The 18,055-nt window shown below is 38.9% G+C and overlaps 1 protein-coding gene across 1 annotated transcript in view; it reads right to left on the bottom strand.

Annotated features, from left to right (window-relative positions):
• Window positions 1-18,055, bottom strand: part of FNDC3B (fibronectin type III domain containing 3B) — a 358,693-nt gene that overhangs the window by 87,184 nt on the left and 253,454 nt on the right. Inside the window, 2 exon segments of the mRNA XM_032630063.1 lie at window positions 11,804-11,863; window positions 16,337-16,488. Coding sequence (XP_032485954.1) covers window positions 11,804-11,863; window positions 16,337-16,488 — 212 coding nt within the window.

Genomic DNA, 18,055 nt, shown 5'->3' with positions numbered 1-18,055 from the left:
GAAGATCTGTGGAGTAGGACGAGTGTCCTAAGTTAAATATATCAGCAAACAATTCAGTTCTTTTAGCATTTATACCAGCAAAGAGGAATACACTTTTCTAAGGATATAACTAATCTTGTGTTGGGTTTGCACATTTGTTTCAGTTTAAGTACCAACTAAATGTGTATGGAACAGGTGCTCCAAGAATTTCAGAAATTTGCCTCCCCTTTCCTCCAGCACGTCTGTAACATACCAGGAGCTGCAATTTCTAGTCAATAACACCTATTTCGTGAATGGACCTAGAGTCTGTCATGCAGAGTGAAATAAGTCAGAAAGAGAAAAACAAATACCGTATGCTAACACATATATATGGAACCAAAAAAAAAAATGGTTCTGAGGAACCTAGGTGCAGGACAGGAATAAAGACGCAGACGTAGAGAATGGACTTGAGGACACGGGGCGGGGGAAGGGTAAGCTGGGAGGAAGTGAGAGAGTGGCATGGACACACATAAACTACGAAATATAAAATAGATAGCTAGTGGGAAGCAGCTGCATAGCACAGGGAGATCAGCGCAGTGCTTTGTGACCACCTAGAGGGGTGGGATAGGGAGGGTGGGAGGGAGACGCAAGAGGGAGAGGATATGGGGATATAAGTGTACGTATAGCTTATTCACTTTGTTATAAAGCAGAAACTAACACACCATTGTAAAGCAATTATACTCCAATAAAGATGTTAAAAAAATAATATAACACCTATTTCATAACTCCACACTGAGCTGGTCAACCACATATTTTTGGAATTGTTTCATCACATAATTTTTCTGGAAAATGTTATTACATGATATCATCTCTCGGCAACCTCTCTGCCAAATTGTTTATGACAATGACTGGAAAACGGCCTCAAATTCTGCATTGAAATTGCTATCCATTCCAACACTCAAATTCCTGATTATCCTATCATTGATAAAAATATAAATTCTTGACTCCCACAGTAAAATGATTGTTTCAATGCGACTATTAATTATAAAACTACCAATTAAAAGAGGAATATGCAGGCTTCCCTGGTGGTGCAGTGGTTGAGGGTCCGCCTGCCCATGCAGGGGGCGTGGGTTCATGCTCTGGTCCAGGAGGATCCCACGTGCCCCGGAGCAGCTGGGCCCATGAGCCATGGCCGCTGGGCCTGCGCGTCCGGAGCCTGTGCTCCGCGGCAGGAGAGGCCGCAGCAGTGAGAGGCCCGCGTACAGCAAAAAAAAAAAAAAAGAGGAATATGCTTTTCTTTGTATGTGTATAAATAAATGAATATATAAATGTTTGTGATTGTAAAGTTACATACTTATGCCTAAGTATTATAAAACAGAATGTTATTTATTTGTATGTATGTATGTGTTGGATTTTTCTCATTCCTCTCTCTTCCTCAACACACACACACACACACACACACACACACACACACAGAGGAGATTCTGCATTGGTGGCGTCATTCCATAACAAAATACCCTATATGGAAACACTGAATAAATACACTTTGACAATTACAAATTGAGTCCTTTTAAACATTCAACCAACATTAAACCAAAAAAAGCAATCTGTGTAAGAACTGGGAAACTAATATAAAAATGATGACTTTAATAAAAATAACCCAGGACCCAACACCTAAATTTTTTAAATCAGCAAAATAGAGGAATTATTGATGAATTACTTTCCTCAATCACTAGGAGAAAAAAAAAAGTGGTCGGAGAGATGTGGAACAATGACACGAAAATACATAACAAAAAGTGAGGAAAATAATCTTTACAACCTGAAATGTCTCAGGATACAATTTTCAATGTGGAATTTGGACTAAAGGGCATAGCAAGCACCAATCTGAACAGCTACAGACACATAACCTATAGCACCATCTCAAGGACGCCACTGGTCTCTTAATAAATTATTCCCAATAACAGTGAGGTGATGGCAAGTAGAATTCAAGAACTATTCTTGCCTAGGAACTGATGCCAAGCACTATACAGTTCAATGACAGAACTCCATGACTGAGAGGCTGCTACTTTAAAAAATGGTTGTGTATCTGACTGGTGAACTCTGACAATACTCACTAACATGAGGGAGGAAAAAACCGAAAATGAGAAAAAGAATTCCATAAAGATATCAAGCAAGCAATGTGAAGGGGATGAAATCAGAATAGCAAAACCAAAAGCAACAAGAAAGGAGCCCTAGGTGAGATGTCAGTACCTGAGCTGAGAAAGAAACCTTTCACTCTACGGAAGAGTGATTTGAACAGAGACTTCTGCAGGCCTTTGTCAAAATGTGCACTATTTACAACTAGAAGGAGAATACAGCCTGCTTGACACTGCTAAAAGAAACATCTGTTTTCATCACTGGCTCTCCAGACTTCCTATAAGGCGACACTTTCTAAATTGGTAATGTACAAATAAATGAAAACGGTAATAAATATAATTGTTCATTTTGCAGCTGTACAGTAATGGAATTCGTTTGGAGCTTCTGTTGTGGAAAAGTTAGGAAATATTTCCATGTAGCTTTTCGAGGCCTTACAGGTGGCTATTAAACTTAAAATTATATTGGAGGCTACTGTGTTGATAAAAGCTTACATTCCTGGAACTAAGATTTTGACAATGTTAACTGCATCAGAAAAAGAAATTTTTGCTCTGCTTTTTTCAGCTCCAATTATATCTTTATCTCAATAAAATAATGAGTGGTATGGTCAAACTTCATCATGAAGTCCTTTTTATTATTAGTGTGGAAAATCTGCAACCACTTTGGAAAAACAAAACAAACAAAACAACATTTATAGGCGTTACAGATTTATAATAGATGTGCACATATATTTCATTTGCTCTCACACCATCTTTCTGAGGCTGGTATTGTTATTATCCTCATTTTATGAATGAGAAAACAAGGACATTGAAGCTTACGTGGCTTGCCTAATCACATATCCTCAGTAGTGCCTGAGTCATTAATTCCAAATTCCAAGGTCTGCCTACTATGTCATCAAGGTGCCTCCCAAAGCAATTCAAGGCAGAAGAGACTGACTCTACATAGGGGCTGGAAGTGTTAAGAGTATTCTCTAGCTTGAAAAATGAAAGGCTGTATAGGGAAAGGGAATGAATGATCTATATGGACTGTGGAAGAGCCAGAGCAAAGTAACTACAATTGGGACTGTATGTAGACATTTTTCTTAGGAAAGAATTTTTTAAAAATACTAAAAGCGATGTGTTCTGGAAGATGGCGCAATAGAAGGACATATGCTCACTCCCTCTTGAGAGAGCACCGGAATCACAAGTAACTGCTGAACAATCACTGACAGGAAGACACTGGAACTCACCAAAAAAGATACCCTACATCCAAAGACAAAGGAGAAGTCGCAATGAGATGGTAGGAGGGGTGCAATCACAATAAAGTCATAACCGCTGGGTGGGTGACTCACAAACTGGAGAACAATTATACCACAGGAGTCCACCCACTAGAGTGAAGGTTCTGAGCCCCATGTCAGGCTTCCCAAGCTGGGGGTCTGGCAATGGGAAGAGGAATTCCCAGAGAATCAGACTTTGAAGGCTATAGGGATTTCATTACAGGACTTCAACAGGACTGGGGGAAAGAGAGACTCCACTCTTAGACGGCACATGCAAAGGAGTGTGTGCATCAGGGCCCAGGGGAAAGGAGTAGTGACCCCACAGGAGACTGAACAAGACTTACCTGCTAGTGTTGGAGGGTATCCTGCAGAGGCAGGGGGTGGCTCTGGCTCACCGTGGGGACAAGGACACTGGCAGCAGAAGTTCTGGGAAGTACTCCTTGGCTTAAGCCCTCCCAGAGTCCACCATTAGCCCCACCAAAGGGCCTGAAGACTCCAGTGCTGGGTCGCCTCAGGCCAAACAACCAACAGGGAGGGAACTTAGCCCCACCCAACAGCAGGCAAGTGGATTAAAGTTTCACTGAGCTCTGCCCACCAGAGCAAAACCCAGCTCTACCCACCACCAGTCCCTCCCAGCAGGAAGCTTACACAAGCCTCTTAGATAGCCTCATCCACCAGAGGGCAGACAGCAGAAGCAAGAAGAACTACAATCCTGCAGCCTGTGGAACAAAAACCACATTGAAAGACAGACAAAATGAAAAGGTAGGGGACTATGTACCAGATGAAGGAACAAGATAAAACCCAGAAAAACAACTAAATGAAGTGGAGATAGGCAACCTTCCAGAAAAAAGAATTCAGAATAATGATAGTGAAGATGATCCAGGACCTCGGAAAAAGAATGGAGGCAAAGATCAAGAAGATGTCAGAAATGTTTAACAAAGACCTAGAAGAATTAAAGAACAAACAAACAGAGATGAACAATACAATAACTGAAATGAAAAATACACTAGAAGGAATGAATAGCAGAATAACTGAGGCAGAAGAACAGATAAGTGACCTGGAAGACAGAATGGTGGAATTCACTGCTGTGGAACAGAATAAAGAAAAAAGAATGAAAAGAAATAAAGACAGCCTAAGAGACCTCTGGGACCACATTAAACACACCAACATTCACGTCTATGATGTGTCCCAGAAGGAGAAAAGAGAAAGGACCTGAGAAAATATTTGAAGAGATTATAGTCAAAAACATCCCTAACATGGGAAAGAAAATAGCCACCCAAGTCCAGGAAGCGCAGAGAGTCCCACACAGGATAAACCCATGGAGAAACATGCCGAGACACAAAGTAATCAAACTGACCAAAATTAAAGACAAAGAAAAATTATTAAAAGCAACAAGGGAAAAATGACAAATAACATACAAGGGAACTCTCATAAGGTTAACAGCTGATTTCTCAGCAGAAACTCTACAAGCCAGAAGGGAGTAGCATGACATATTTAAAGTGATGAAAGGGAAGAACCTACAACCAAGATTACTCTACCCAGAAAGGATCTCATTCAGATTCAACGGAGAAATCAAAAGCTTTACAGACAAGCAAAAGCTAAGAGAATTCAGCACCACCAGACCAGCTCTACAGCAAATGCTAAAGGAACTTCTCTAAGTGGGAAACACAAGAGAAGAAAAGGACCTACAAAAACAAACCCAAAACAATTAAGAAAATGGTAATAGGAACATACATATCAATAATTACCTTAAACGTGAATAGATTAAATGTTCCAACCAAAAATAAGACCCATAGATGTGCTGTCTACAAGAGACCCACTTCAGACCTGGGGACACATACAGACTGAAAGTGAGGGGACGGAAAAAGATATTCCATGCAAATGGAAATCAAAAGAAAGTGGGAGTAGCAATACTCATATCAGATAAAATAGACTTTAAAATAAAGAATGTTACAAGAGACAAGGACACGACATAATGATCAAGGGATCAATCCAAGAAGAAGATACAACAATTATAAATACACACACACCCAACATAGGAGTACCTCAATACATAAGGCAACTGCTAACAGCTACAAAAGAGGAAATCGACAGTAACACAGTAACAGTGGGGGAATTTAACACCTCACTTATACCAATGGACAGATCATCAAGACAGAAAATTAATAAGGAAGCTCAAGCTTTAAATGACACAAAAGACCAGGATAGATTTAATTGATATTTATAGGACATTCCATCCGAAAACAACAAAACACACTTTCTTTTCAAGTGCACACAAAACATTCTCCAGGATAGATCACATCTTGGGTCACAAATGAAGTCTCGGTAAATTTAAGAAAACTGAAATCATATCAAGCATCTTTTCTGACCACAATGCTGCGAGATTAGAAATAAATTACAGGGGAAAAAAACGTAAAAAACACAAACACATGGAGGCTAAACAATATGTTACTAAATAACCAAGAAATCACTGAAGAAATCAAAGAGGAAATAAAAATGCTTAGAGACAAATGACAATGAAAACACGATGATCTAAAACCTATGGGATGCAGCAAAAGCAGTTCTAAGAGGGAAGTTTATAGCAATACAATCCTACCTCAAGAAACAAGAAAAATCTCAAATAAACAATCTAACGTTACACCTAAAGGAACTAGAGAAAGAAGAACAAACAAAACCCAAAGTTAGCAGAGGGAAAGAAATCATAAAGATCAGAGAAGAAATAAATGAAAAAGAAACAAAGAAAACAATAACAAAGATCAATAAAACTAAAAGCTGGTTCTTTGAGAAGATAAACAAAATTGATAAACCTTTAGCTGGACTCATCAAGAAAAAGAGGGAGAGGACTCAAATCAATAAAATTAGAAATGAAAGAGGAGAAGTTACAACAGACACCACAGAAATACAAAGCATCCTGAGAGACTACTACAAGCAACTCTATGCCAATAAAATGGACAACCTGGAAGAAATGGACAAATTCTTAGAAAGGTATAACCTCCCAAGACTGAACCAGGAAGAAACAGAAAATATGAACAGAACAATCACAAGTAATGAAATTGAAACTGTGATTAAAAATCTTCCAACAAACAAAAGTCCAGGACCAGATGGCTTCACAGGTGAACGCTATCAAACATTTAGAGAAGAGCTAACACCCATCCTTCTCGAACTCTTCCAAAAACTCGCAGAGAAAGGAGCACTCCCAAACTCATTCTACAAGGCCACCATCACCCTGATACCAAAACCAGACAAAGATACTACAAAAAAAGAAAATTACAGACCAATATCACTGATGAATATAGATGCAAAAGTCCTCAACAAAATACTAGCAAACAGAATCCAACAACACATTAAAAGGATCATACACCATGATCAAGTGGGATTTATCGCAGGGACGCAAGGAATCTTCAATATATGCAAACCAATGTGATACACCATATTAACAAATTGAAGAATAAAAACCATATGATCATCTCAATAGATGAAGAAAAACCTTCTGACAAAAGTCAACACCAATTTATGATAAAAACTCTCCAGAGGGCTTCCCTGGTGGCGCAGTGGCTGGGAGTCCGCCTGCTGATTCAGGGGACGCGGGTTCGTGCCCTGGTCCGGGAGGATCCTACATGCCGTGGAGCGGCTGGGCCCGTGGGCCGTGGCTGCTGGGCCTGCGCGTCCGGGGCCTGTGCTCCGCGGCGGGAGGGGCCGCAGCGGTGAGAGGCCCGCGTACCGCAGGAAAAAAAAAACTCTACAGAAAGTGGTCATAGAGGGAACCTACCTCAACATAATAAAGGGTGTATATGACAAACCCACAGCAAACATCATTCTCAATGGTGAAAAACTGAAAGCATTTCCTCTAAGATCAGGAACAAGACAAGGATGGCCACTCTTGCCACTATTATTCTACATAGTTCTGGAAGTTTTAGCCGTGGCAATCAGAGAAGAAAAAGGAATAAAAGGAATCCAAATTGAAAAAGAAGAAGTAAAACTGTCACTGTTTGCAGATGACATGATACTATACATAGAAAATCCTAACGATGCCACCAGAAAACTACTAGAGCTAATCAATAAATCTGGTAAAGTAGCAGGATACAAAATTAATGCACAGCAATCTCTTGCATCCCTATACACTAACAACGAAAGATCAGAAAGAAATTAAGGAAACAATCCCATTCACCACTGCAACAAAAAGAATAAAATACCTAGGAATAAACCTACTTAAGGGGGTAAAAGAGCTGTACTAAGAAAATGATACGACACTGGTGAAAGAAATCAAAGATGACACGAACAGATGGAGAGATATATCATGTTCGTGGATTGGAAGAATGAATATTGTGAAAATGACTATACTACACAAAGCAATCTACAGATTCAATGCAATCCCTATCAAATTACCAATGGCATATTTTATAGAACTAGAACAAAAAACCTTAAAATTTGTATGGAGACACAAAAGACCCCAAATAGCCAAAGCAATCCTGAGGGAAAAAAAGGGAGGTGTAGGAATCAGACTCCCTGACTTCAGACTATGCTACAAAGCTACAGTAATCAAGACAATATGGTACTGGCACAAAAACAGAAATACAGATCAACAGAAGAGGATGGAAAGCCCAGAGATAAACCCACACAGCTATGGTCAACTAATCTATGACAAAGGAGGTAAGGATATACAATGGAGAAAAGACAGTCTCTTCAATAAACGGTGCTGGGAAAACTGGACAGCTTCATGTAAAAGAATGAAATTAGAACACTCCCTAATACCATATACAAAAATAAACCCAAAATGGATTAAAGACCTAAATGTAAGACCGGACACTATAAAACTCTTAGAAGTAAACATAGGAAGAACACTCTTTGACATAAATCACAGCAAGATCTTTTTTGACTCACCCCCTAGAGTAACGGAAATAAAAACATAAATAAACAAATGGGACGTAATGAAACTTAAAAGCTTTTGCACAGCAAAGGAAACTAAAGGAAACTCAGAATGGGAGAAAATATTTGCAAACAAATCAACGGACAAAGGATTAATCTCCAAAATACATACACAGCTCATGCAGCTCAATATAAAAAAAAAAACCAACCCAATCAAGAAATAGGCAGAAGACCTAAATAGACATTTCTCCAAAGAAGACATACAGTTGGCCAAGAGGGACATGAAACCTGCTCAACATCACTAATCATTAGAGAAATGCAAATCAAAACTACAATGAGGTATTACCTCACACCGGTTAGAATGGGTATCATCAGAAACTCTACAAACAACAAGTGCTGGAGAGGGTGTGCAGAAAAGGGAACCCTCTTGCACTGTTGGTGGGAATGTAAATTGATACAGCCACTATGGAGAACAGTATGGCGATTCCTTAAAGAACTAAAAATAGAATTACCGTATGACCTAGCAATCCCACTACTGGGTATATACGCTGAGAAAACCATAATTCAAAAAGATATACATACAACAATGTTCATTGCAGCACTATTTACAAGAGCCAGACATGGAAGCAACCTAAATATCCATCAACAGATGACTAGATAAAGAAGGTGTGGCACATATGTACAATTGAATATTACTCAGCCATAAAAAGGAACGAAATTGAGTTATTTGTAGTCAGGTGGATGGACCTAGAATCTGTCATACACAGTGAAGTCAGAAAGAGAAAAACAAATACCATTGGCTAATACATATATATGACATTTAAAAAAGTGGTACTGATAAACCTAGTGGCAGGGCAGTAATAAAGACGCAGACGTGGAGAACGGAGTTGAGGGTACAGGGGTGAAGGGGAAGCTTGGATGAAGTGAGAGAGTAGCACTGACATATATACACTACCAAATGTAAAATGGATGGCTAGTGGGAAGCAGCTGCATAGCACAGGGAGATCAGCTTGGTGCTTTGTGATGACCTAGAGGGGTGGGATAGGGAGGGTGGGGGGAGGGAGGCTCAAGAGGGAGGGGATATGGGGATATATGTATATATATAGCTGATTTACTTTGTTGTACAGTAGAAACTAACACAACATTGTAAAGCATTTATACTCCAATAAAGATGTGGAAAAAACAAAAAGACACATGCACCCCGATGTTCACTGCAGCACTATTTATGATAGCCAGGTCATGGAAGCAACCTAAATGCCCATCAACAGACGAATGGATAAAGAAGATGTGGTGCATATATACAATGGAATATTACTCAGTCATAAAAAGGAACGAAATTGGGTCATTTGTAGAGACGGGGATGGACCTAGAGACTGTCATACAGACTGAAGTAAGTCAGAAAGAGAAAAACAAATATATAAATTCATATATATGGAATCTAGAAAAATGGTACAAATGAACAGGTGTGCAAGGTGTGCAAGCCAGAAATAGACACAGATGTAGAGAACAAACGTATGGACACCAAGGGGGGGAAAGCGGCGGGGGTGGTGGTGGTGGTGGTATGAATTGTGAGATTGTGATTGACATGTATACGCTGATGTGTATAAAACAGATAACTAATGAGAACCTGCTGTATAAAAAAGTAAAGAGATCAGGATCAAAGAGATGGAGAATTTTCCATCTCTTTGGCCAGCAGAGCACTAGACCAAATAACAGCTGGTGGTGCCCTAGGCTCTTTATGTGTGGTGTCACACAAGTGTCAAATATGTCACAAGGGTGGGATCCCCGATGTGTTAGGAGGAAGTCTTGGATCCAAGGCCTCTAGATGGTAACTACCTCATGCTCCTATGTCTTTTAGGGAATCCATTAATTATTCCTTTTATCTGCCCAGAAGTTTAAGGTGTTCATAAGATACATAAAAAGAATTAATGAGCAAGTATTCTCAAGTTTACCCTTTGTAAGAGGCGTTGAAAAGATACAAAGGGCAACACAACAGATAGGACAGTAAATAAAGGGCAGACTGTGACATTTAAAATTTTTTTAAAAGTTATTGTCAACTCATGGATGAGCAGAAAATTAATAAAGTAAACCTTTAGTAAAGCAGTGACAATGAACATTAAAAGAGAAAAAAGGAAACACATGTTAACAATGTCTAATGGAGAACATTTACAGGACTACCTATATGGTGTTACATTTTCTGGTTTGTTGTTAAATCGACCATTTCAAAGAATGGTTAAACTATTATCTCAGCTTCACAAGTTATACAAATCTTTTTGTTTGTACAGACGGTGTGAAAAGTTCAGTAAGTTTGGGCTAAAGCTAATTCACTCAAAATCCAGAAGTTTTGATTCAAATAGGAAAAGATGGTTGCAATAGAGTTCATCTAAACAAAACAATAGCTAAGCAGATATACTTTATGACTGAATGTAAAAACCTTGCTCTTTTATGTATTGCTTTAAACATAGTTTTAAACACTTGTGCAGCTAATAAGATATTATAATCTAAACACACCCCTACTTTCCTTACTTTTGTTACCGAGAAAATTGTGGCATGGATTCTCTGTGATTGACCAAAGTTAAAACAGTCAATTGATGGGCAGAACCAGACTAGACCTCAAGCTGCCTAATAATTAACATACGCTCTTCCTGCTAGGCTACCCTGCCTCTACTCCACCACAGAGGGAACGTGTGGTGTGAATTAACCTTTGGAAAGTGTAATAAAGGGTGTGTGCTTGATGGTTGCAATTTTATTACATAATCTTGATATACACATATATAATTGAAGAAAGGAGAACTTGTTGTTGTTCACCCTATTAGATAAAATGAGAATTTCTGATCAAATTAAAAATTAAATAAAATGAAAGTTTAAATTAAAATGAAAATTTAAACGATATTATGGATCACATTCAGATTTAAAAATCTGCCTGTTTGCAGATGGATGTACGGATGTATCTTTGAGTAATCAGATGAGCTCTGTAAACATTTAGATGATACTTTCGTCCTCGCACGTCTGTGGTTGGCCGGGTCTCTCCCTGAGATCAGCTAGCCCTGCCTTCCAGAGCAGTCATGGTAGAGAGTTCAGACTCGGTAGCAAACTATGTGAGTTATTTTGGAAAACTGCATTAGCTCTTGCTAGAGATAATTTTGATATCTGCATTACTTACTTCAAAACGTATTGCCTTTTAGGTCCAAACTTGAAACATGGGAAGGACTTTATTTAGTCATATTGGCTGAACATATAGTTTACATGGAAGGTCTATAAAAACTGATATACCCATGGTAAAAAATGATTGCTTTATAGAAAAAAATATTATATATTAAACCACGCATTCCAACGGATCTTAGGAGACTACGTAAAATAAAAATTACTTCGCAAAAATAATGTTTAAATTCTGTTCAGGGTATCATCTCCTTTTCTATTACCAGAAGCACATCTGTGGACTCCCAATCTCTATGCTCTCAAGCGTAGGACATCAAGGAATGGCCGATGAGCAAAGGTACTGACACTTTTAGTTAGGCAAGTGCTGTTAACCACACACTTTTAAAAGGAGCATATTATTTATTTCAGCAATCTGAATTCCCCAATACTCACCTCACATGATAATCGGTTGCTGGCCTAAGATCTTTCAGGTTACATTCTAATTCTTCTCCGCTGCAAAGAAAAATCATTTCTTAGTCAATGATACCAGTTTCAAAAATAAAACAGGTTTTGGATTTGGGTCTCATAGTCAGGTACCAATAGCGATTCAAGAACTATTATTTCTACTTCCACCTTAAGTCAGAAATAAAACTCTCCTGCTTGGTATTATCATTTTTCTGGACTAGCAAATGAGATTCCTTGAAATGGTGTCATTCTGGATCTGGAAAATGGCAAGGCTAACTTATGAATAAAATTCCAAAATATCTTACCACTTCTTCAAAATGACTACATAAAAATAAGTAAATAAGGAAGCAAGCTGAACAGAAAGATACCTAGATAAACGTAAGTGTAAATAACAGCACCAGCTGTCAACTGAAGGTGGCTCCCAGACTTGTCCTGGCAAGAACCCCAATAGCTTCAACTTCTCAACTCTCTTCAAGGAACCTCAATCTACTTCCCTCACATATCAATACTAATGAACAGCTCTCTTACAGATGCATGCCAATAAATAGCTCTCTTACACAAAATAAAACCATTTATTTGACCAGAAGCTGCAGAAGAACCTTGACTTAATCATGAGGAAACCACCAACATTCCAGAAAATACGTAATGTTCCCATTAAAAAAATTTTTAAAGGTGAGAGGGGTGTGTGTGGGCATAACTGTATTCTTCACAAATGTCAGTATCTACCCAGCCACAAAAAAGAATGAAATTCTGCCATGTGTAACAACACGGATGGACCTGGAGGGTATTGTGCTTAGTGAAATAAGTCAGACAAAGACAAACACTGTATGCTGTCACTTATATGTGGTATCTGAAAAATAAAACAGACAAATGAATATAACAGAACAGAAACAGTCTCACAGATCTAGAGAACAAACTAGTGGGTACCAGTGGGGAGAGCGAACTGGGGAGGGGCAAGATATGGGTAGGGGATTGAGAAGTACATACTACTATGTATAAAGTAAATAAGCTATAAGGATGTAATGCACAGCACAGGGAATACAGCCAATATTTTATAATAACTTTATATTTTTTAATTAATTAATTAATTTTTGACAGCGTTGGGTCTTCGTTGCTGCACGCGGGCTTCCTCTAGTTGCAGCGAGTGGGGGCTACTCTTCTTTGCGGTGCGCAGGTTGTCACTGCGGTGGCTTCTCTCGTTGAGGAGCATGGGCTCTAGGCGCGCGGGCTTCAGTAGCTGTAGCACGCGGGCTCAGTAGTTGTGGATATGCGGGCTCTAGAGCGCAGGCTCAGCGGCCATGGCACACGGGCTTAGCTGCTCCGCGGCATGTGGGATCTTCCCGGACCGGGGTTCAAACCCGTGTCTCCTGCATTGGCAGGCGGATTCTTAACTAGTGCGCCACCAGGGAAAGCCTATAATAACTTTAAATGGAGCATAATCTATAAAAATTTTGAATCACTATGTAGCATACCTGAAACTAATACTGTATGTCAACTATATTTCAAATAAATAAATAAGATTTAAAAGAAAAGCACTGGATAATTCCCAAACGATTTAATCACAGTGAGGCCACCAAACACTGTTGCTTCCCAGTGTGCTGGAAGAGGAAGTACATAGAACTACCTTGATGAAAGCCTCCCACAAATGTTAAATCTGCATCTGATCAAGCTCCAGAACTAACTATCCATTTATAAGAAATATGGAGGAGGAAGATTAAGTTAAAGGATACCACAAATTCAGATCGGTAACAAAAGTGATTCACTTTTTGCAACTGATCAAGAATTTTTAAAAAGATGGGAGATACACCTGAAAACTATAACATATGCCAACTATATGTCAATAAAAATTTTTTAAATTAAAATTTAAAATATAAAGTAGCTATTCCATTTCCAAAAAAAAAAAAAAAAAAACAGATGAAAGGGAGACTATTCTAGATTTAAATAGATTTATGAGACCTAACAATCCCAGGCAATGAGTAAACTTCATTTGGAATCCCAGAAGAAGAAATCAATATTAAAACACATTTTTGAGACAATTGGGAAAATCTGAATATGACCAAGGTATGAAATGATGTCAGGTATTATTGTCAGTTTTCCTAGATATTAATGACATTGCAGTTATGTAAAAAAAATCTTATGTCGATCCATATTGAACTATGTAGGAGTAACTGATGTGTTATCTGTGAGTTGCTACCAAATGCTACAATAACAACAACAACAATAATAGTAATAAAGGGGATATGATGCAAATGTGGCAAAATCTTAGTAATTGTTAAATCTGAGTGATGGTTATCTGGGGGTTCATTGTAGTATTTTCTCTATGTTTCTCTATGCTTGCAATTTAGCCATAATTTTTAAAAAATTTTAAACTTATTGCCCTGCTAGTGATATTTAACACTTTTGTTTTTGAAAAAGTATGTATACATGTCAGTTTTCATTATTAAAGCAGAAGACTGGGGAAAAAAAGTCAGTGTCATAAAGGACAATGAAATACTGTGGAAGTGTTCCAGATTAAAGAAGGCTACAGAGACATGACAACTAACTGCTGTATCTGACCCTAGAATGGATCTTGTCCTACAAGGGGAAGAAAAATGCTACCGCAGACATTATTTCATCAACTGACGAAACTGGAATGTGGATGATAGATTGGATAAAAGTATGGTATTGATGTAAAGTCATGAAGTAATGGCATTGTAGCTATTTAAAAAAATATCTTAGGAAACACACTTCAGTATTTAGCAGTAAAGGACCATGATGTATAAAACTAATAGGAAAAAATACAGATTAAGAGGAGAGAAAAGGCAAGAGAGAAAATCAAATAGTAAAGCAAATAGGGTAAAAAGTTAATAATATGTGAATCTGGGTAAAGCATAGGCACATATTCCTTGATCTCTTTATTTTTGCAACATTTATAAGTTTGAAATTATTCAAATAAAAATACTTTTTTAAAGTTGCAAACTGGAGGCCAATGTCCACACCCTGCACGTGCAGTTCTGTTGTTTGACTTGCAGTTTATCTTTGAAGTTTTTTGAATTTGCTGAATTAGTTTAACATTAGGAAGGTTTACATAATAATTCAGATTTTTAGCATTTCCTTTAAAAAAAATTCCAAGGAATCAGCAAATCTAGGCCTACATTCCCTTATGCAACAGCTGCTCCTTTATCGATGAAGACAGGAGTGTTCCCGTTCACCGTTCACCTCATTCCCAAGCTTCGTACTTTCTCACTTATGTTACCTGCCTGCCTCACTGGGCACTTGGGACTCTAGCTCCTGCCACCAATGACCATCATGCATTGACAGAATCTAACTGTTTCTTGGTGGGCTGGGGGAAATGGTGCTCTATATTTTGCTAAGGTCACTACCAATTCTGACTTTTCAAAATAGAACCCAATGGTTGTGAGCCAGAGCAAGGGGTTAGGACTACATTCTAAGTACAGTGAAAAAGCACTGCAGTGTTCTCACAGGGGGGTGGCTTGGCCTGACTTCTGTTTTTGCAGCGTGGAGGCTGGATGGGAGGAGAGCAAGAGTGGATGCTGGAGGAGCCTGAGGAGACTCTTGTAGGAGTCCAGGAAGAGAGGACAGAGCCCTACGTGGCGGCAACAGGAGAGAGTGACTAATGGGCTTCCCTCTGTCTGTCTCTCTTTCCCCCTTTTCTTTGTCCAGAAAAAGACAAGTCCGTGGAGCAAGTTAAGAATTAGAAATGGGGCAAGGGAGATGCGAGGTCTGCAGCAGGGAAACAGAAGAGAAAAGCAGCTTCTCTGGCAGAGGAAGAGGTGGGCTTTGTGTGACCATGTTACACTGGGTTTGGGCAGTAGTTCCCAGGGCCAGTCACAGAGAGGTCAAACAAGTAGTTAGAACAAGACGGCCTCTGATTTCCTACTCTGCAAATCTGAGCAGTGCCAGCAACTACAAAAGAGAAAAGATTTGACCCTAAAAATTTTTTATCACATCTAGAACACAGCTATAAATCATTTAAATGGTTAATATCTGGGAGTCCATAAAGTGGAAGGGGAGAATTCGGTGTGCTATAAACTTTTGACAATTTAAGATAGCCTCCGAATGAAAAGCTTTACTGCAGACTGGAAAACTACTGTAGAGGATAAGAAGGAGGGTGAAATGGAAACCACATCGTAGAATTTTGAAAAACAAGACTAGCACAAGGTCTGGGCCTCAAAAGAGGTGATCATAGAAGTGCATGATATATGTAAAAACTAAGAGGCATGCTCACTTCTTGCTCTGACAACATTAATGGAAAATTTTCTTTAGTACTACACTGGCAAGCTAACATAACCAAGTGACATATTTGACCAACACCAAATAGCTGTATAAAAGTCATTTCTGATTAGCAATTACTCTGGACAAAGTTAACTCTTGACATTACAATTATCACTAATTCTTAAAAAGAACTATTTAAAGGAAAATTTGCAAAGCCATTAAATTTTTCCCTTGTTTTTTATTCTCCTTAGTAACAGCAATTTCACGGTTTGGCAGCTGAGAAAAACACATGGAAATATATGCTACCTGTAAATTATCTTGTATTTTCCATCTCGTCCTTTGTCTGACAGAGCAACCTCGTAGCTGTAGGGGAAGGAAAGACCACTGTGGGGTCCACACGAAAGTCCAACAGGGGGAGTCCAGGATAACACAACCGTTCTTGCCTGAATATTAGAAACCTGAGGAAGAAAAACATGAATCAGACACTACACTTCTCCACAGAACATTTTGTGATTATTAGTAGTAGCATTAAAATGGCTCAGATTTAACTCAAGAAAAATGAATTTATTTTAATTACCAAAAAGAACCCACCCATCCTATATGGCATTCTTTTGTCAAAGTCCTGATGTCCAAACTATAGCTCCTAGAACATCTGTCCTTATTATGCAAACTTATGTCCAAGTCTGATGCAATTCACACTTGGTCCTCCAGAAAGTAAAAATAATGTCACGTTTGAGAATTTTTCTAAAGGTAAAAAGTTGAACATGATATTTCAATAATCTCCATGATGGCCATCATATTATGTGGAAGGAACCCACATCCACAGGTACTTTCCAGCGGCCTCCAAGCTTTGCTTGATGTCAAACTCTCCTGCAAAGCCGAGACCTTTCAAACCACGCTCCCCGAAGTCCTGCAGGTTCCTAGGAAAACCCAGCACGGGGGTGGGGGGTGGAAACAGAACCACGGCCCAGGCTGACAGACGGCAGAAATATGTGTGGAGATGTTTCACCTCTCTAGGCTCTGCTTTTATCTTTTGCTTTAGCCTCTGCTCAAGGCTTCATTTGAACAAAGGAGTCTGGGACTCTCAACGCCCCAACTTTTCCCTCTTATTTAGGGCTTCTCTGAAGCACGTTCTTACGCTATCTCCCAGGCATCCTCGTCAGGACTGAGCCCCAGCTGCCCGCAGCTGTAACCTGCTCATTAACAGACCCTGCACTGGCTTCTCCTCTGCAATCTCATGTCTCTACTCTAACCGTGCTTCCTGGGGCACCTCCCCACTTACACCATTTGCCTTCCAATCTTTGTTTCAGAGTCTGTTTCTGGAGAAACCTAATCTAATGCACAGTCTAATTCTTTAAAATAAATCTGTCAATGCATTTTAATGTTCTAATTTTCTAAAGTTTATTTTGTTGCTCTCTAGATATTGGTCTGGATAACATTAAAACAAAATGAGAGTTAAAACATACATTAAAGCTTAACGTTCATACAAGACTTTATAGCTGTAGATTAGAGTAGGCTGTGGATGGAGATGTCTAAACTACTAAGTCTCTATCCTTTTTTCTTCTGTTTTTGTCACTATCTGATCTAAATAAAGGGTATTAAAATATAAGATAATTTAAAAGCATGAATAATAAATATGGAAATGAATACTGAGTTTCCCTTTTCAGTCTATCACGCATTCCATTTTGAGCAGAGATCCCTCCATATCATCTCTGTTCCAAATAGATACAGCATTATTATATATTTAACCAATTATTTAGTCAAACTCCTACTCATCCTTCAAGACCCTAGGCTGGCCTCACTACCCCCAAGTAGCCTTCCCTGAAATATCCTATCATCTCTCTGTTCCACAGCACCTTGCTGCTATCTCTACTCATTGCTAATCATGTTAATAGCATTTGCCTACCTTCCCCACTGGACCGTGGGACTCCCTAAGGAGAAGGCCTAAGTCATATTCAACTGTGAGTAGTGGCTGCTTAGTAAATGTTGAATGAAAAATAAAAATCAAAGGGAATAAGACAGTCT

This window comes from Phocoena sinus, chromosome 4 (genome assembly GCF_008692025.1).
Source record: "Phocoena sinus isolate mPhoSin1 chromosome 4, mPhoSin1.pri, whole genome shotgun sequence".
Classification (NCBI taxonomy): domain Eukaryota; kingdom Metazoa; phylum Chordata; class Mammalia; order Artiodactyla; family Phocoenidae; genus Phocoena; species Phocoena sinus.
Note: the sequence above shows the minus strand (reverse complement) of the source record. Positions and strands in the feature narration are given on the sequence as shown.